The sequence below is a fragment of the Pristiophorus japonicus genome, chromosome 8 (assembly GCF_044704955.1).
Source record: "Pristiophorus japonicus isolate sPriJap1 chromosome 8, sPriJap1.hap1, whole genome shotgun sequence".
NCBI classification, from domain to species: domain Eukaryota; kingdom Metazoa; phylum Chordata; class Chondrichthyes; family Pristiophoridae; genus Pristiophorus; species Pristiophorus japonicus.
This window is the reverse complement of record NC_091984.1, coordinates 233,261,291-233,282,355: the sequence shown is the minus strand read 5'-3', so window position 1 is coordinate 233,282,355 and position 21,065 is coordinate 233,261,291. Positions and strand designations below refer to the sequence as shown.

Genomic DNA, 21,065 nt, shown 5'->3' with positions numbered 1-21,065 from the left:
TGCTGAGCAGTTACAGAAGAGTGAAGAGAAAGCAGGAACTTTTAAAGGGAGGGGTTGGAGAGTAATAGCAAGGTGGATAGGTTTACAGAGAAAGCTGTGGAGAATAAGACCAAGATTATTTGGAGGCTTCACCAAGACCACGAGGACCAAAGGGCACTGTCTGATATTTAGGGCTGGAGGAGGTTCCAGAGGCCGGGGGAGGCTAACCGTGGAGGAATTTGTAGAAAAGCACTTTGAATCCAATGCATCGTGGGGACAGGGTGCCAACAGAATGCAACTAGAATTTAAAATATTCCTTTTCAAAAAAATGTAAGTAGGTTTTTCAATTTCTCTGAACTTTCAGTACCAAAGTATCAGCCTTAGTGACCCTCCCAACTTAATGCAAATTATTGTGTTCCAAACACAGATGAGACTGCACAAAGGGAGGTTAAAGTAATAGTGATCTCAGTCTTTAATAAGACACTCCAGAGTGAGGAACAGGCCTTAGGGGCCGGCTTATATACAGTGCTCCCAAGGGATGCTGGGATCCCTTGGGACTTCAGGAGATGAGCTCCCTGGTGGCGGAGCATGGGAGTGCATGCTTTACAGATACACATCATCACTCCCCCGCAAAGTCAAAGTGAAAACTATTTGCAAGGTGAGGGGGTCGGGAGCCTTTCTTTCCCTGATGGACTGCCTTGGTATAAATGTCTGTTCTGGTGTGTTGGCTGTGCCCTCGCTGGGCTGGCGTGTTGTTGGCCCTACAGGGCTGCTGGGTGAGCCTGGCCTTGCTGGGCTGTTGGGCATGATGGGTTAGAGTTCCTGGTCCGGGGTGGTGTCGTTGATCATTTGGGCGTGTGTTGTGGGCTCGAAAAAGGTGGTGTCTGCTGTGGGTTGTTCAGGGCAGTCTGTGAACCGCAGCCTCGTTTGGTCCAGGTGCTTTCTGCAAATTTGTCCATTGTCTAGTTTGATTACAAACACCCTACTCCCTTCTTTAGCTATCACCGAGCCCGAGATCCACTTGGGACCATGTCCATAGTTTAGCACATACACAGGGTCATTCAGATCAATTTCCCGTGACACAGTGGCGCAACCATCGTTTACATTTTATTGCTGCCGCCTGCTCACTACCTGATCATGCAGGTTGGGGTGAACCAGCGAGAGTCTGGTTTCAAGTGTCCTTTTCATGAGTAGCTCAGCCGGGGGCACCCCTGTGAGCGAGTGGGGTCTCGTGCGGTAGCTGAGCAGTACTCAGGACAGGCAGGTTTGGAGTGAGCTTTCTAAGACTCGTTTAAGGCTCTGTTTGATTGTTTGTACTGCCCGCTCTGCCTGCCCATTGGAGGCTGGTTTAAACGGGGCCGAGGTGACATGTTTGATTCCATTGCAGGTCATAAATTCAGCACTGGTGAAACATGGCCCATTGTCACTGACCAGTATGTCAGGCAGGCCGTGGATGGCAAACATGGCCCTCAAGCTTTCAATGGTAGTGGTGGCGGTGCTTCCCGACATTATTTCACATTCAATCCATTTTGAAAAAGCATCCACCACCACCAGGAACATTTTACCGATAAACTGGCCTGCATAGTCGACATGGATCCTTGACCATAGTCTGGAGGGCCAGGACCACAAACTTAGTGGTGCCTCTCTGGGCGCATTGCTCAACTGAGCACACATGCAGCATTGCCATACACAGGACTCGAAGTCAGAGTCGATACCGGGCCACCACACTTGGGATCTGGCTATCGCTTTCATCATTACTATACCCGGGTGTGTGCTGTGGAGATCCAAGATGAATGTCTCCCTGCCCTTTTTGGGTAGCACTACATGGTTACCACACAACAGGCAGTCTGCCTGAATGGACAGCTTGTCCTTTCGCCGCTGGAATGGCTTGATTAGCTCTTGCATTTCAACGGGGATGCTGGCCCAGCTCCCATGCAGTACACAGTTTTTTTACTAAGGACAGCAGAGGATCTTGGCTGGTCCAAGTCCTAATCTGGCGGGCTGTGACAGGTGGTTTATCATTTTCAAACGCTTCCATGACCATCAACAAGTCTGCGGGCTACGCCACCATCAACAAGTTTGCAGGCTGCGCCATTTCCACCCCGTGGTGGGCAATGGTAGCCGACTGAGAGCATCCGCACAGTTCTCGGTGCCTGGCCTTTGGCGGATGGTATAGTTATACGCTGATAGCGCGAGTGCCCACCTTTGTATGCGGGCTGAGGCATTAGTATTTATCCCCTTGTTTTCAGCGAACAGGGATATGAGGGGCTTGTGATCGGTTTCCAGCTCAAATTTGAGGCCGGGTATAGTAATGATGAAAGCGATAGCCAGATCCCAAGTGTGGTGGCCCGGTATCGACTCTGACTTAGAGTCCTGTGTATGGCAATGCTGCATGTGTGCTCAGTTGAGCAACGCGCCCAGAGAGGCACCACGAAGTTTGTGGTCCTGGCCCTCCAGACCATGGTCAAGGATCCATGTCGATTATGCGGGCCTGTTTATCTTTACCCCGAACACACACGCTAATGCCTCTTTCTCAATCATGCTGTGGGCCCTCTCGGCCTTGGACAAGCTCCTGGAAGCATAGGCGACAGATTGCAACTTCCCCGCAACGTTAGCTTGTTGTAATACACACCCGACTCCGTATGACGACTCATCACATGCTAGCACAAGTCTTTTACACGGGTTATATAATACAAGCAGCTTGTTGGAGCATAAAATGTTTCTGGCTTTCTCAAAAGCAATTACTTGGTTTTTCTCCCCATAACCAGTTCTCACCTTTGCGCAATAACACATGTAGAGGTTTGAAGAGGGTGCTTAACCCGGTAGGAAGTTACCAAAATAGTTGAGGAGTCCCAGGAACGACCGCAGCTCCGTGACGTTGTGTGGCCTGGGCGCGTTCCTGATAGCCTCTGTCTTGGCGTCTGTGGGCCAAATGCCGTCTGCTACGATCTTTCTCCCCAAAAACTCCACTTCTGATGCCATGAAAACGCATTTCAACCTCTTCAGACGCAACCCTACGCGATCCAGTCGCTGGAGGACCTCCTCCAGGTTTTGTAGGTTTCGACGGTGTCCCGACCCGTGACCAATATGTCGTCCTGAAAAACCACCGTGCGTGGTACCGACTTGAGTAGGCTCTCCATGTTTCTCTGGAAGATCGCTGCAGCCGACCGAAATTCCAAACGGGCATCTGTTGTAGATGAACAGTCCCTTGTGCGTGTTGATGCAGGTGAGGCCCTTCAAAGACTCCTCCAGCTCCTGCGTCATGTAGGCCAAAGTCAGGTCGAGTTTGGTGAACGTCTTGCCTCCTGCCAGCGTCGCAAATAGGTCGTCTGCCTTAGGTAGCAGGTATTGGTCCTGTAGCGAGAAACGATTAATAGTTACTTTATAATCGCCACAAATCCTGACCGTGCCATCACTTCTGAGTACTGGAACAATCGGGCTGGCCCACTCGCTGAATTCCACTGGGAAGATGATGCCCTCGCGTTGCAGCTTGTCCAGCTCAATTTCCACTCTCTCCCTCATCATGTGAGGTACCGCTCGCGCCTTGTGGTGAATGGGATGTGCCTCTGGGACCAAGTGGATCCGCACCTTCGCCCCAGAAAAGTTTCCAATGCCTGGCTCAAAAAGGGAAGGAAATTTGTTCAGAACCTGGGTACATGAGGCCTCATCGACATGTGATAGCGCTCAGATGTTATCCCAGGTCCAGCGGATTTTACCCAGCCAGCTCCTTCCAAGCAGTGTGGGGCCATCGCCCGGGACAATCCAGAGTGGCAGTTCGTGCACCGTGCCCTCGTAGGTGACCTTGACCATGGTGCTGCCCAGAACAATGATAAGCTCTTTGGTGTACGTTCTCAGTTTCGTGTGGATGGGGCTCAGGGCTGGTATGAGTGCCTTGTTGCACCACAGTCTCTCAAACATCTTTTTACTCATGATGGATTGGCTAGCGCCAGTGTCCAGTTCCATGGCTACGGGTAAGCCATTCAATTTTACATTTAGCATTATAGGTGGACATTTCGTCGAAAATGTGTGCACCCAGCGTACTTCAGCATCTGCCTCCTCTGAGGCTCGAAATTGCTTTCATCCACCATGGACCGATCGTCCTCTGCCACGTGGTGGTTAGCAGGTTTTGCAGAGCTTGCAGCTTGTTTGCAAGCTCATTGGAGGTGCCCCATTGTTCCACAGCTCTTGCAAACATACCCTTTGAAGTGGCATGAATAGGCTGAATGGAAGCCTCCACCTGAGGCCTGCTGGCAGTTGCAGACTCGTGGTTTCTGCTCTGTACATTTCTGCTCGCAAACACAGTTCCAGTTAATTTATGAACATTGTGTGCTGAGAGGTTTGTTTGGTGTTATCACTGGTGGACATAAACGCGTGTGCTATCGCAATGGCCTTACTGAGGTCGGTGTCTCTACAGTCAACGGTTTTTGTAGGATGGTCTCGTGGCCAATGCCCAGTACAAAAAAGTCTGAGCATTTGCTCCAGGTAAACTCAGATTGTCCTGCAAGTCGCCTTAGCTCATCGACGTAGCTCGCCACTTCCTGACCGTCAGATTGCTGGCACATGTAGAACCGATACCTCGCCATCAGCATGCTCTCCCTCGGGCTAAGATGCTCCAGAACCAGTGTACACAGCTCCTCATAAGACTTATCTGTAGGTTTCACCGGAGCCAGAAGATTCTTCATGAGGCTGTAGGTCGGTGCCCCGCAGACTGTGAGGAGGACCGCTCTCCTTTTTGCAGCGCTTCCTTCTCCATCCAGCTCGTTGGCTACAAAGTACTGGTCTAGCCGTTCGACATAGGCTTCCCGGTCCTCAACCTCCGAGAACTTCTCCAGGATGCCCACAGTTTGCTGCATCTTTGCGTTGGATTCGTATACTCGTCGCCAGTTATTGTGTTCCTAACACAGATGAGACTGCACACAGGGAGGTTAAAGTAACAGTGACCTCAGTCTTTATTAAGACATTCCAGAGTGAGGAACAGGCCTTAGGGCCGGCTTATATACAGTGCTCCCAAGGGATGCTGGGATCCCTTGGAACTTCAGGGGATGCACTCCCTGGTGGCGGAACATGGGAGTGCATGCTTGGGAAAATTTTAAACAACAGCAAAGAATGACTAAGAAAGCAATAAAGAAAGGAAAGATAGATTACAAAGGTAAACTTGCGCAAAACATAAAAACAGATAATAAAAGCTTTTACAGATATATAAAACGGAAAAGAGTGACTCAAGTAAATGTTGGTCCCTTAGAAGATGAGAAGGGGGATTTAATAATGGGAAATGTGGAAATGGCTGAGACCTTAAACAATTATATTGCTTCGGTCTTCACAGTGGAAGACACAAAAACCATGCCAAAAATTGCTGGTCACAGGAATGTGGGAAGGGAAGACCTTGAGACAATCACTATCACTATCACTAGTGGGGTAGTGCTGGACAGGCTAATGGGACTCAAGGTAGACAAGTCCCCTGGTCCTGATGAAATGCATCCCAGGATATTAAAAGAGATGGCGGAAGTTATAGCAGATGCATTCGTTATAATCTACCAAAATTCTCTGGTCTCTGGGGAGGTACCAGCGGATTGGAAAGCAGCTAATGTAACGCCTCTGTTTAAAAAAAGGGGGCAGACAAAAGGCAGGTAACTATAGGCCGGTTAGTTTAACATCTGCAGTGGGGAAAATGCTTGAAACTATCATTAAGGAAGAAATAGCGGGACATCTAGATAGGAATAGTGCAATCAAGCAGACGCAACATGGATTCATGAAGGGGAAATCATGTTTAACTCATTTACTGGAATTCTTTGAGGATATAACGAGCATGGTGGATAGAGGTGTACCGATGGATGTGGTGTATTTAGATTTCCAAAAGGCATTCGATAAGGTGCCACACAAAAGGTTACTGCAGAAGATAAAGGTACGCGGAGTCAGAGGAAATGTATTAGCATGGATAGAGAATTGGCTGGCGAACAGAAAGCAGAGAGTCGGGATAAATGGGTCCTTTTCGGGTTGGAAATCGGTGGTTAGTGGTGTGCCTGGGACCACAACTGTTTACAATATACATAGATGACCTGGAAGAGGGGACAGAGTGTAGTGTAACAAAATTTGCAGATGACACAAAGATTAGTGGGAAAGCAGGTTGTGTAGAGGACAGAGAGAGGCTGCAAAGAGATTTAGATAGGTTAAGCGAATGGGCTAAGGTTTGGCAGATGGAATACAATGTCGGAAAGTGTGAGGTCATCCAACTTGGAAAAAAAAACAGTAAAAGGGAATATTATTTGAATGGGGAGAAATTACAACATGCGGAAGTGCAGAGGGACCTGGGGATCCTTGTGCATGAATCCCAAAAAGTTAGTTTGCAGGTGCAGCAGGTAATCAGGAAGGCGAATGGAATGTTGGCCTTCATTGCGAGAGGGATGGAGTACAAAAGCAGGGAAGTCCTGCTGCAACTGTATAGGATTTTGGTGAGGCCGCACCTGGAGTACTGCGTGCAGTTTTGGTCACCTTACTTAGGGAAGGATAATACTAGCTTTGGAGGGGGTACAGAGTCGATTCACTCGGCTGATTCCGGAGATGAGGGGGTTACCTTATGATGATAGATTGAGTAGACTGGGTCTTTACTCGTTGGAGTTCGGAAGGATGAGGGGTTATCTTATAGAAACATTTAAAATAATGAAAGGGATAAACAAGATAGAGGCAGAGAGGTTGTTGCCACTAGTCGGGGAGACTAGAACTAGGGGGCACAGCCTCAAAATACGGGGGAGCCAATTTAAAACCGAGTTGAGAAGGAATTTCTTCTCCCAGGTTGTGAATCTGTGGAATTCTCTGCCCAAGGAAGCAGTTGAGGCTAGCTCATTGAATGTATTCAAGTCACAGATAGATAGATTTTTAACCAAATAGGGAATTAAGGGTTACGGGGCGCGGGCGGGTAAGTGGAGCTGAGTCCACGGCCAGATCAGCCATGATCTTGTTGAATGGCGGAGCAGGCTCGAGGGGCTAGATGGCCTACTCCTGTTCCTAATTCTTATGTTCTTATGTTCTTACAGATACACAACACAAATACTAACTGGTCAGTATCTCTTTATCAAATGGTGTTTTTTTTTTATCCTGGTAAGCTGCTTTTCTTGAACTGCAATAATTCATATTTCGAACAATCATTCATGTTATGTGGTGCACAACCAGGCAGGTGGAAATCACATCCAAATATGAAGAAAAATTCCAAACACCTCTCTAACCCATGAAACACAAACACCACCATCCATCCATTCATCAAAGAACTAACTGTAAATCTCAGATGGAATTATAAAGAGATTCCCATCAACTGTGCAGTTGAACCTCACAACAGCTGACAAAGATTCTCATTACTGGAAGGGGAATCCTCCTACAAAGTTTAAAGGTCAGCAGATAGAATCATAGAAATTTATAGCACGGAAGGAGGCCATTTCGGCCCCATCATGACCGCGCCGGACGACAAAGAACTATCCAGCCTAATCCCACTTTCCAGCTCTTGGTCCGTAGCCCTGTAGGTTACAGCACTTCAGGTACACATCCAAGCACTTTTTAAATGTGGTGAGGGTTTCTGCCTCTGCCGCCCTTTCAGGCTGTGGGTTCCAGACGCTCCACCTCCCTCAGAAGAACTTTCCCCTTAAATCTCCTCTAAACCTCCTACCAATTACTTTAAATCTATGCCCCTGGTTGTTGACTCCTCTGCTACAGGAAATAGGCACTTCCTATCCACTCTAATTGGGCCCCTCATAATTTTATGTATCTTAATTAGGTGTTCCCTCAGCCTCCTCTGTTCCAAAGAAAACAAACCCAGCCTATCCAATCTTTCTTCATAGCTAAAATTCTCGCAAATCTGCTCTGTAGCCTCTACCTATCTACTTGGGCTGCTACCTTCAGGGATCTGTGGACATGCACTCAGATGCCATTGGGTTCTTGCCATGTCCTGCTCTGCTGTGTATTAATAAATTCGTGCTTTACGATGTTCACTGTGTGGAACGAGAATATAGCTTAGCATAAAACAAACACTCAATATGTTGCATTTTAAAAAAAAGCTCCCAGGTATTTGTGCCATCAGGAGTGACATATGTTATACGTTTCACCTTAAAACTATATACAGAAGCCTTTCCTCTGCATTTAAAGAGTCATACAATGCTGTGACAACACTATATGATTCACTCCTTACTTCAAAGCCTAGACACATTCAAGTGGAATACTTCATAACATGGCAGTGGGTAATATTGATTTTTATTTCCACTCTGAAAAGTATCCTCAAAATTTATTAGCAACATGGTTTAACCTTATTGAAAATCAGCCAGCACAGCAAGCAATTTCTAAACTGTCCTCCTTTAATCTTCCATGGGGCAGGGGGGGGGGGGAAAGAAGGAAGTAAATATAAAAAGACTTGCATTTATATAGCACCTTTCACGACCACTGGACGTCTCAAAGTGCTTTACAGCCAATTAAATACTTTTGGAGTTGTAATGTGAGAAACGTAACAGCTAATTTGTGCACAGCAAGCTCCCTCAAACAATGTGATAATGACCAGATAAACTGTTTTTTTTTATATGTTATGTTGATTGAGGGGTAAATAGTGGCCAGGACACGGGGGATAACTCCCCTGCTCTTCTTTTCTGTCCACCCGAGCGAGCAGACAGGGCTTCGGTTTAACGTCTCATCCGAAAGACGGCACCTCCGACAATGCAGCACTCTGTCAGCACTGCACTGGAATGTCAGCCTGGAATGGGACTTGAACCCACAACCTTCTGACTCAGAGGTGAGTGTGCTGCCCACTGAGCCACAGCTGACACTCATGCATTACGTTATTTCGGAATTTACATTCTGGCAAAGGAAAGTTTTATTAACTTTGAAATGAGGCTCAGAAAGAGATTATACATTCAAAACATTGACGGAATTTTGAAACAAAATTATATTTTAACTCATCATTTTGAAGTATACAGAAAGAAATATACAAACATCGACGATAAAGCACAGTACTGGAATACCTGATTATGGAGTGCAGATAAAAAGCAATCATAAATACCAATGCACTGTACACAATGTATAACAAGCCAATAAAAATGAAGTACATATGTAGTACATATTAAAAAGAAGAGGGTGAAATCGATCGAGGAGTAGCAGAGAATGCAAGGAATAGAAAAACAAACAGAAAACAAGGTAAAAGTCCAACTACAGCACATTTACCTCAAGTTCATCACTGTCTTTGGGCTTCTCATCAGAGGTCTGTTTGATAAAGTCAGGAATGAGGATTTCCAGTGTAGCGCGAGCTGGCAAAGTTAAGAGATATACTAACTGTAATCATTTTGCACAATGGCTCATAATTAAAATCACGAAAACAAAATGGGGTCACCCATTTAAAACAGAAATGAGGAAGAATTTCTTCTCTCAGAGGGTCGTGAATCTTTGGAATTCTCTACCCCAGAGAGCTGTGGAGGCTGGGCCATTGAATACATTTATGGTGGAGACAGACAGATTTTTGAATGATCAGGGAGTCAAGGATTATGCGGAGTGGGCAGGGAAGTGGAGTTGAGGCCAAGATCAGATCAGCCGTATTATTGAATGGCGGAGCAGACTCGAGGAGCCAAATGGCCAACTCCCGCTCTTATTTCTTATGTTCTTATGTAAAAACCTGTGCCATACTGAGTCTGTCTCAAAGTCCGGGTTCCAGCTCCGGAGAGCTAACCAGACACCCCTGTAAGAAAGAGCACACCTGTAAATGTTGGGAAAGGATAGCTTTTCGGCGACACTGTGCTGCCTCTTATGGTGAAATTGGTTGCTGACACTTATCGTTGAGGCTAACACAGACCCCTGGACAGTGTATGAGCTGGTGATGACTATACATTGAACCGTATCTCAGCAATAGGGCAACAGCTTTCAGAAGGTAAGGACGGGAGAAAGCAAGCAAAGAAAAATCCCAGCAAAATTACATTTCAAATATACCAGCGTAGCTGGACAAGAGGCATAACTTTAGATCGGTGATTGCAAATTTAGGACAATGTCAAGAAACATTTCTTTACACAGATGGTAACCCAACAGCTGGAATAGGTTGCCAGGAAGGGTGGTTCAGGCCACTGAACTCATTAAAAAAACTAGATGTTGCTATGGAAAGAATCATAGAATGGTTACAGTATAGAAGGCCATTCAGCCCATCGAGCTTGTTCCGACTCTCTGCAAGAGCACCTCAGCTAGTCCCACTCCCCCTTCCCTTCCCCATAGCCCTGCAAATTTCTTCTCTTTCAGACACTTATCCAACTCCCCCTTGAAAGCTATGATTTAGTCTGCCTCCAGTACTCCTCCAGGCAGTGCATTCCAGATACCAAGCACTCAATGCGCAAAAAAATGCCTTCTTATGTCGCCCTTGGTTCTTTTGCCAATCACCCCAAATCCGTGTCATCTGGTTCTCGACCCTTTTTACCAATTAGAACAGTTTCTCTCTATCCACTCTGTCCGGACACCTCCCGATTTTGAAAACCTCTAGCAAATCTTCTCTCAACCATCTCGGCTCAAAGGAGAACAACCTCAGCTTCTCCAGTCTATCCATGTACCTGAAGTCCTTCATCCTTGGAATCATTCTCGTAAATCTTTCTGGCACCCTCTCCAAGCCCTTCCTTTCCCTCCCAAAGTGCGGGGGCCAGAATTAGACATAATACACCAGCTGCTTCACACAGGTTCATCACGATATCCATGCCTCTGTACTCCATACCTCCATTCATGAAGCCCAGGATCCCGCAAGCTTTAACCACTTTCTCAACCTGCCCTGCCACCGTCAGCACATACAGCCCCAAATCTCTCTGTTCGTGCACCCCAACCCCTGCTCCCCAGAGGATCGTACTCTTCAGTTTATATGTCCTCTTCTCATTCTTTCTACCAAAATGTATCACTTCACACTTTTCTGCGCTAAAGAGCTTGTATTCTGTAAGGATGAAATCAAATGGGCTTTCTTCATGCAACCTACTTGGTGACCTTCTGCGACAAACACAAAAAAAAGTTATAAACAATAAATACCAGCTTTATTCTTTGCAAGTTTTTTGCTGCTGGCAGTTCCTGTACCGTAGGTTACTCCATCAATCACCACGGAGGCTCCAAAAGGGTCACTTGGATTTTCTGAAACGTGGGCAGCACTAAAAAGTTAGCACTTCTGGATGAAGAACAACGTCAGATATAATATTTTGCAGAACAATATATAGCTGTAGCTTTAATCTGTTTTTATAATGAAGGTTTACATTAAAATGTTAAGTCCATTTGGAAATAAATCAGACTGGGGGAAAACTGGCAAATCATTTAAGGCTCAGCCAATTAAAACTCATGGTGCTTTTATATTCCAGAACTGCCTACTCTCAGGCCCATTGCTTTGGAAGTCACATAGTTGTACTGCAGGGCAGTTTATACAGCATCTAGGTCAAATACACAGTTGTTTTAACTTCCTTTTAGCAAACTTGTTCTCAGGATGGAGACGATAATGGCAAGGTTGCATTTATTGCTTATACCTAGTTGCCTTGACAACTGAATGACTTGTTCAGCTACTTCAGAGGACATCAAGAGTCAGCCACGTAGTGTGGTCTGGAGTCACATAGGCCAGACCAGGGAGGGATGGGAGGCAGTGACTAGTGGGGTACCGCAAGGTTCTGTGCTGGGGCCCCAGCTGTTTACATTGTACATTAATGATTTAGACGGGGGGATTAAATGTAGTATCTCTAAATTTGTGGATGACACTAAGTTGGGTGTGAGCTGCGAGGAGGATGCTATGAGGCTGCAGAGTGACTTGGATAGGTTAGGTGAGTGGGCAAATGCATGGCAGATGAAGTATAATGTGGATAAATGTGAGGTTATCCACTTTGATGGTAAAAACAGAGAGAGACTGACTATTATCTGAATGGTGACAGATTAGGAAAAGGGGAGGTGCAACGAGACCTGGGTGTCATGGTACATCAGTTATTGAAGGTTGACATGCAGGTACAGCAGGCGGTTAAGAAAGCAAATGGCATGTTGGCCTTCATAGCGAGGGGATTTGAGTACAGGGGCAGGGAGGTGTTACTACAGTTGTACAGGGCCTCGAGTATTGTGTACAGTTTTGTTCTCCTAACTTGAGGAAGGACATTCTTGCTATTGAGGGAGTGCAGCGAAGGTTCACCAGACTGATTCCCGGGATGGTGGGACTGACATATCAAGAAAGACTGGATCAACTGGGCTTGTATTCACTGGAGTTCAGAAGAATGAGAGGGGATCTCATAGAAACATTTAAAATTCTGATGCTTTAGACAGGTTAGATGCAGGAAGAATGTTCCCAATGTTGGGGAAGTCCAGAACCAGGGGTCACAGTCTAAGGATAAGTGGTAAGCCATTTAGGACCAAGATGAGGAGCAACTTCTTCACCCAGAGAGTGGTGAACCTGTGGAATTCTCTACCACAAAGTTGTTGAGGCCAATTCACTAAATATATTCAAAAAGGAGGTAGATGTAGTCCTTACTACTAGGGGGATCAAGGGGTATGGCGAGAAAGCAGGAATGGGGTATTGAAGTTGCATGTTCAGCCATGAACTCATTGAATGGCCTACTCCTGCACCTATTTTCTATGTTATGTTTCCCTTCCCTGAAGGACATTATTGAACCACGCAGGTTTTTTATGACAATCCCTCAGCTTTTGGGTCAGTTTTAGTTCTGGTATCAATCCAGAAATTACCAGATTTATTGAGTTCAATTTCACAACTTGAGAACTTGAGCACTCGAGCACTCAACCTCTGGGCTGTTAGTCCAATACCCTAACCATGACACTACTCTGCTCGGTATATTTGTTAGCAAATATTTAGTTCCTTTCCACCATCTCTGCCAATGCCATGACATGTAGTGACCATTCACTACTTGTACAGAAGCAAGTTTGCTTGGCTGCTACTGCCCCTGCCCATCATGTAGTGTTTACATTGGAGGTCAAGGCAGTTGCTATTGTTGGGAGACTAAAAAGCACCGCCTTTGATGCTGTGGACTCTCCATGCCAGCAGCATTTACATTATGAATTTGCAGCAAGCCCTTATAATTCTATCTTTCAAAATCAAGCCAGGGTCTGACTCAATATCATTGCATTCTGCTAGACTCCTGGTACTTCTATGGATATACGAAGAAGCCCTTGTTAAGATGAGCATTCACTTGTTCCAATTGTACACGTGGTGACCCAAGCTGCAAAACTTTAAATGGGATGGATGTTCCCACTACGCATTATTATCTTAGAGCAGTCTGCAGTTCTGGTTAGATTCCCTCTTGAACAGAGATAAGTGGAGTAGAAAAAGCTTAAAGAGAGATGTAAAATATGCTCATAGAAGGAGACTTACCACATTCAAAAAAATTGTAAACAGGGCGAACTTTCAGGACCCGTTGCATATATTCGTGCAGTATGCAAACTTCTGATTTCCCATTTGGATTAATGACAAACTCTGACAAAGAAATTACAGAATATTAAATCACAAAGCTTCAGGCCCTTGTGGATTGTGCTCAGAATACTAAATATTAAAATTTCGTTAACTGCAACGCAACATCCAGATTAAGTTCCATAACTAAATTAATCATTCATCCCTTATGAAATAAATCATAACTTGATGATAAATGCCTCATACTTGCTCAATCAAATTTCCATTAAATGGTCAATCCAGTAATGATGATTAATGCAATATAGAAACAGATACAGTACAAGTCATTTCTTTTTTAATTTTTTATGGTTCATTATCCGTTACACAATCTGTCTATTTAATGACTCAATTTTCCCCATCCGTCAAGGTCATTCTATACATTTTTATGTTCGAGATAACAACATTTCTTGCTATGTAACTTAATGGAACTCCAAGCCAAAGCTGAAGCACCTGTCAATAAAGCAAACTGGATGTTGTGGTGTGGCTAGAGGGCTATTGATAACCAAGTTAAGACAATGTATGGGTCACTGGTGAGGCCACTTATGGAGTATGGTGTGCAGTTTTGGTCATTATACCACAACGAATAAAGATACAAGAGGAAATCTCCCATAACATTGTTCATGACTCCAATATTGGACAGTAAGGGGAGTTTTTGGGTGGGAAGCCAATGGATGTGGTGTATTTGGACTTCCAGAAGGCATTTGACAAGGTGCCACATAAAAGGTTACTGCACAAGATAGAAGTTCACGGGGTTTGGGTAATATATTAGCACAGACCATCTAACAGTCGTAGTAAGGTTGGGGACAGCATCAAACAAGAAATTAGGGATGCATGCAGATGCATGCAATAAAAGGTACAGCAGTTATCATGGGTGACTTTAATCTGCATATTGATTGGGCTAACCAAACTGGTAGCAATACGGTGGAGGAGGATTTTCTGGAGTGTATTAGGGATGGTTTTCTAGACCAATATGTCGAGGAACCAACTCGAGAGCTGGCCATCCCAGACTGAGTGATGTGTAATGAGAAAGGACTAATTAGCAATCTTGTTGTGTGAGGCCCCTTGGGGAAGAATGACCATAACACAGTTGAATTCTTTATTAAAATGGAGAGTGACACAGTTAATTCAGAAACTAGGGTACTGAGCTTAAGGAAAGGTAACTTCCGGTGGTTTAAGGCGCGAATTGGCTAGAATACACTGACAAATGATACTTAAAGGGTTGACGGTGGATAGGCAATGGCAAACATTTAAAGATCACATGGATGAACTTCAACAATTGTACATCCCTGTCTGGAGTAAAAATAAAACGGGGAAGGTGGCTCAACTGTGGCTAACAACGGAAATTAAGGATAGTATTAAATCCAAGGAAGAGGCATATAAATTGGCCAGAAAAAGCAACAAACCTGAGGACTGGGAGAAATTTAGAATTCAGCAGAGGGGGACAAAGGGTTTAATTAAGGAGGGGGAAAATAGAGTACGAGAAGAAGCTTGCCGGGAACATAAAAACTGACTGCAAAAGCTTCTATAGATATGTGAAGAGAAAAAGATTAGTGAAGACAAACGTAGGTCCCTTGCAGTCGGATTCAAGTGAATTTATAATGGGGAACAAAGAAATGGCAGACCAATTGAACAAATACTTTGGTTCTGTCTTCACGAAGGAAGACACAAATAACATTCTGGAAGTACGAGGGGACCGAGGGTATAGTGAGAAGGAGGAACTGAAGGATATCCTTATTAGGCGGGAAATTGATGGGATTGAAGGCCGATAAATCTCCGGGGCCTGATAAGTACTCTGGGATGCAGACTAAGGAAGTGGCCCTAGAAATAGTGGATGCATTGGTGATCATTTTCCAACAGTCTATCGACTGTTCCTATGGACTGGAGGGTAGCTAATGCAACACCACTTTTTAAAAAGGGAGGGAGAGAAAAAGCGGGTAAATTATAGACCGGTTAGCCAGACATCAGTAGTGGGAAAAATGTTGGAATCAATTATTAAGGATGAAATAGCAGCGCATTTGGAAAGCAGTGGACAGGATCAGTCCAAGTCGCATGGATTTATGAAGGGGAAATCATGCTCGACAAATCTTCTGGAATTTTTTGAGGATGTAACTAGTAGAGTGGACAAGGGAGAACCAGTGGATGTGGTGTATTTGGACTTTTAAAAGGCTTTTGACAAGGTCCCACACAAGAGATTGATGTGCAAAATCAAAGCACATTGTATTGGGGGTAATATACTGACGTGGATAGAGAACTGATTGGCAGACAGGATGCAGAGAGTCGGGATAAACGGGCCCTTTTCAGAATGGCAGGCAGTGACTAGTGGAGTGCCACAGGGCTCAGTGCTGGGACCCCAGCTCTTTACAATATACATCAATGATTTGGATGAAGGAATTGAGTAGTATCTCCAAGTTTGCAGATGACACTAAACTGGGTGGCGGTGTGAGCTGTGAGGGGGATGCTAGGAGGCTGCAAGGTGACTTGGACAGGTTAGGTGAGTGGGCAAATGCATGGCAGATGCAATGTAATGTGGATAAATCTGAGGTTATCCACTTTTGGGGCAAAAACGCGGACAGAATATTATCGAAATGGCGGCAGATTAGGAAAAGGGGAGGTGCAACGAGACCTGGGTGTCATGCTTCATCAGTCATTGAAAGTTGGCATACAGGTACAACAGGCGGTGAAGAAGGCAAATGGCATGTTGGCCTTCATAGCTAGGCGATTTGAATATAGTAGCAGGGAGGTCTTACTGCAATTGTACACTCCTCACCTGGAATATTGTGTTATGTTTTGGTCTCCTAATCTGAGGAAGGACGTTCTTGCTATTGAGGGAGTGCAGCGAAGGTTCACCAGACTGATTCCCGGGATGGCAGGACTGATATATGAGGAGAGACTGGATCAACTGGGCCTTTATACATTGGAGTTTAGAAGGGTGAGAGTGGATCTCAGAGAAACATATAAGATTCTGATGGGACTGGACAGGTTAGATGCGGGTAGAATGTTCCCGATGTTGGGGAAGTCCAGAAGCAGGGGTCACACTCTTAGGATAAGGAGTAGGCCATTTAGGACTGAGATGAGGAGAAACTTCTTCACTCAAGAGTTGTTAACCTGTGGAATTCCCTGCCAAAGAGAGTTGTTGATGCCAGTTCATTGGATATATTCAAGAGGGAGTTAGATATGGCCCTTATGGCTAAGGGGATCAAGGGGTGTGGAGCGAAAGCAGGAAAGGGGTACTGAGGGAATGATCAGCCATGATCTTATTGAATGGTGGTGCAGGCTCGAAGGGCCAATTTTCTATGTTTCTATGGAGAGGGGATTGGCTAATTAACAGAGAACAGAAGTCGGGATAAATGGTTCATTCTCTGGTTGGCAACCAGTAAGTAGTGGGGTGCCGCAGGGATCAGCGTTGGGACCCCAACTATTTACAATCTATATTAACGACTTGGAAGAAGGGACTGAGTGTAACATAGCCAAGTTTGCCGACGATACAAAGATGGGAGGAAAAGCAATGTGTGAGGAGGACACAAAAAATCTGCAAGGGGACATAGTCAGGCTAAGTGAGCGGGCAAAAATTTGGCAGATGGAGTATAATGTCGGAAAGTGTGAGGTCATGCATTTTGGCAGAAAAAAAATCAAAGAGCAAGTTATTACTTAAATGGAGAAAAATTGCAAAGTGCTGCAGTACAGCAGGACCTGGGGTTACTTGTGCATGAAACACAAAAGGATAGTATGCAGGTACAACAAGTGATCAGGAAGGCCAATGGTATCTTGGCCTTTATTGCAAAGGGGATGGAGTATAAAAGCAGGGAAGTCTTGCTACATCTATATAAGGTATTGGTGAGGCCACACCTGGAATACTGCGTGCAGCTTTGGTTTCCGTATTTACGAAAGGATATACTTGCTTTGGAGGCAGTTCAGAGAAGGTTCACTAGGTTGATTCCAGGGATGAGAGGGTTGACTTATGAGGAAAGGTTGAGTAGGGTGGGTGTCTACTCATTGGAATTCAGAAGAATGAGAGATGATCTTATCGAAACGTATAAGATTATGAGGGGGCTTGACAAGGTGGCTGCAGAGAGGATGGTTCCACTGATGGGGAGACTAGAACTAGAGGGCATGATCTTAGAATAAGGGGCCACCCATTTAAAACAGAGATGAGGAGAAATTTCTTCTCTGAGGGTTGTAAATCTGTGGAATTCGCTGCCTCAGAGAGCTGTGATAGCTGGAACATTGAATAAATTTAAGACAGAAATAAACAGTTTCTTAAACGATAAGAGGATAAGGGGTTATGGGGAGCGGGCGGGAAAATGGAGCTGAGTCCATGATCAGATCAGCCATGATCTTATTGAATGGCGGAGCAGGCTTGAGGGGCCATATGGCCGACTCCTGTTCCTATTTCTTGTGTTCTTATGTAAATATTAGGAACCAAGGCCTGGGAGTGGAAGCAGCAACAACCACAATTTGTATTTATATAGTGCCTTTAACGTAGTAAAATGTCCCAAGGCGCTTCACAGAATATATTAGAAGGCAAAAATTTGACACCAAGCCACATAGGGAGAAATTAGGGCAGCTCACCAAAAGCTTGGTTAAAGAGATAGGTTTTAAGGAGTGTCTCAAAGGAGGAAAGAGAGGTGGAGAGGTTTAGGAAAGGAATTCCAGAGCTTAGAGCCTAGGCAACAGAAGGCACAGCCACCAATGGTTGAGAGATTATAATCAGGGATGCTCAAGAGGGCAGAGAGGAGCATAGATATTTCGGGGGATTGTGGGGCTGGACTTTATCAGAAAGGAGCTGCCAGCCCAGGAGCCATCTTGAATAAAGTTCAAGTATAAAGCAGGAGCACTTCAAAAAGTCTGTGAAAGGGAATGGAGGCAGACCTAGAATACTTGGAGTGGACTTGGGTATTAGGAAAGGGCAGAGCTGGGAGCACTTGGGTAAGCCTTGGAAGAGATAACGGGTGGAGTATAGTTGGAGAATTGGGGACGCGGGAGCCGAGATAGAGCACAGGAGTGTGAAAAATGTCGCAGGTGGAGGATTGCAAAAGGGGGAAATAGGCTCATGGCAACTGAAAATTGTTTGAAAATTTTCTCCAATAATTTTATACAGCTGCAGAGCTGAAGAGCTCCTCCCAGAGTCGCAATGCGGATTCCGTCCACTAAGGGGTACGACGGACATGATCTTCACCGTGCGGCAACGACAAGGGAAACGCAGGGAACAGCGCCAACTCTTATACATGGCCCCCTTTGATCTCACAAAGGCCTTTGACACTGTCAACCATGAGGGATTATGGAACGTCCTCTTCCGTTTCGGCTGCCCTCAAAAGTTTGTCACCTTCCTCCGTCTGCTCCACAATAACATGCAAGCCGTGATCCTGACCAATGGATCCGCCACAGACCCAATCCATGTCTGGACCGGGGTCAAGCAAAGCTGCAACAATGATCTTTTCGATCTTCCTTGCTGCAATGCTACATCTCGCCCTTAGCAAGCTCCCCGCCGGAGTGGAGCTAAATTATAAGAACAGATGGGAATCTGTTCAACCTCCGCTGCCTCCAGGCCAGATCCAAGGTCGTCTCATCCTCTGTCATTGAACGACGCTTGTGTCTGCGCACACTCGGAGGCCGAACTCAAAGTCATCATCAACACCTGCACCGCGTAAGAGAGCATGAGCCATATGCTAAACATCCGTAAGACAAAGGTCCTCCACCAACCTGATCCCTCCACACAGCACTGCCCCAGATTATCAAAATCCACAATGAGGCCTTTGACAACGTGGACCATTTTCCATACCTTGGGAGCCTACTGTCAGCTAGAGCAGACATTGACGACGAGGTCCAACACCGCCTTCAGTGCACCAGTGCAGCCTTCGGTCGCCTGAGGAAGAGTTTTTGAAGACCAGGACCTCAAACCCGGCACCAAGTTCATGGTCTGCAGGGCAGTAGTGATACCCGCCCTTCTACATGGCTCAGAGATGTGGACTATATACAGCAGACACCACCAGCGCTGCCCCCGCAAGATCCTGCAAATCCATTGACAGGACAGACGCACCAACGTCAGTTTCTCGCTCAGGTCAACATCCCCAGCATCGAAGCATTGGCCACGCTCGATCAGCTCCGATGGGCGGGCCACATCGTCCACATGCACGACACGAGACTCCCAAAACAAGTGCTCTACGCTGAGCTTCGACACGGCAGGCGAGCCTCAGGTGGCAGAGGAAACGCTTCAAGGACATCCTCAAAGCCTCCTTGAAAAAGTGCAACATCCCCACCGACTCCTGGGAATCCCTGGCCTACGTCTGCTCAAAGTGGAGGAAGAGCATCCGGGTGGGCGCTGAGCACCTTGAGTCTCGCCGCCGAGCGCATGCAGGAAGCTAGCGTGGACAGCGGAAGGAGTGTGCATCAACCCAGGCTCCCCGACCACCCTTTCCTTCAACCACTGTGTCCCACCTGTGACAGAGACTGTAGGTCCCGCATTGGACTCTTCAGTCACCTGAGAACTCACTGTTAGAGTGGAAGCAAGTCATCCTCGACTCCGAGGGACTGCCTATGATGATGATGGAATCGTGGTTAGCATGGCCTAATATTACAGGCTCACAAGCAATCATACAACACAGACACCTTTCTTCAAAGAAAAAAAATAACTGGAAATGGATGAAATAATGCACTTGAGGAGGCTAATAAGGAAAGGGTATACACACTAAACGGTAGGCCACTTCGAAGTGTAGAGGAACAAAGGGACATTGGAGTGCTTGTCCACAGATCCCTGAAAGTAGCAGGCCAGGTGGATAAGGTGGTTAAGAAGGCATACGGAATACTTGTCTTTATTGGCCGAGGCATAGAATGCAAGAGCAGGGAGGTTATGCTTAAATTGTACAATACACTGGTTAGGCCACAGCTAGAGTACTGTGTGCAGTTCTGGTCGCCATATTATAGGTAGGACGTGATTGCACTGGAGAGGGTGCAGAGGAGATTTACGAGGATGTTGCCTGGAATGGAGAATCTTAGCTATGAGGACAGATTGGATAGGCTGGGTTTGTTCTCCTTGGAACAAGAGGCTGAGGGGAGACCTCATTGAGGTGTATAAAATTTTGAGGGTCCTGGCTACAGTGGATAGCAAGGGCCTATTTCCCTTGGTGGAGGGGTCATAGGTTTAAGGTGATTGGTGGAAGGTTTAGAGGGGATATGAGGGGAAGCTTCTTTACGCAGAGGGTTGTGGGGGTCTGGAACTCGCGGCTTGGAAGAGTGGTGGAGGCATAAGCTTTCACCACACTTAAAAGGCGCTTGGATGTGCATTTGAAGTGCAGTAACCTGCAGAGTTACGGACCTAGAGCTGGTAAGTGGGATTAGACTGGATAACTTCTTGATTGCTGGCCCAGACACAATGGTAAGTACATCATGGAATCTAATACGGTCAGTGATCTCCTGGACTAGTTTCGATTGCCTGGATGGATCGGAGAGGAATTTTCCCAGATTTTTCCCCCCAATTGGCCTGGGTTTTTATCTGTTTTTTTTGCCTCTCCCAGGAGATCACATGGCTCCAATTGTAAAATGTTGCGATACATGGGGTATCGCAGTTGTGTGGGGCAGACTGGTTGGACCAGATGCTCTTTACCTGCCCGCCATTGTTCATTGGTTTATATGTAAGCCATCAGGGATGCTGAACGAGGGCCGTGTGGCTCTTTGTCGGCCGGCG

General features: G+C 45.9%; 1 protein-coding gene across 2 annotated transcripts in view; it reads right to left on the bottom strand.

Annotated features, from left to right (window-relative positions):
- Positions 1 to 21,065, bottom strand: part of dgcr8 (DGCR8 microprocessor complex subunit) — a 58,588-nt gene that overhangs the window by 16,642 nt on the left and 20,881 nt on the right. For both annotated transcript variants that reach the window (XR_011594152.1, XM_070888073.1), the window contains exons 7-9: positions 13,310 to 13,411; positions 10,993 to 11,091; positions 9,172 to 9,254 (exon numbers count right to left, since the gene is read on the bottom strand). Coding sequence is in view for 1 of the 2 variants with exons in the window: in XM_070888073.1 (XP_070744174.1) it covers positions 9,172 to 9,254; positions 10,993 to 11,091; positions 13,310 to 13,411 (284 nt within the window). In the remaining variant the exon portion in view is untranslated. The remainder of the gene's footprint in view (positions 1 to 9,171; positions 9,255 to 10,992; positions 11,092 to 13,309; positions 13,412 to 21,065) is intronic.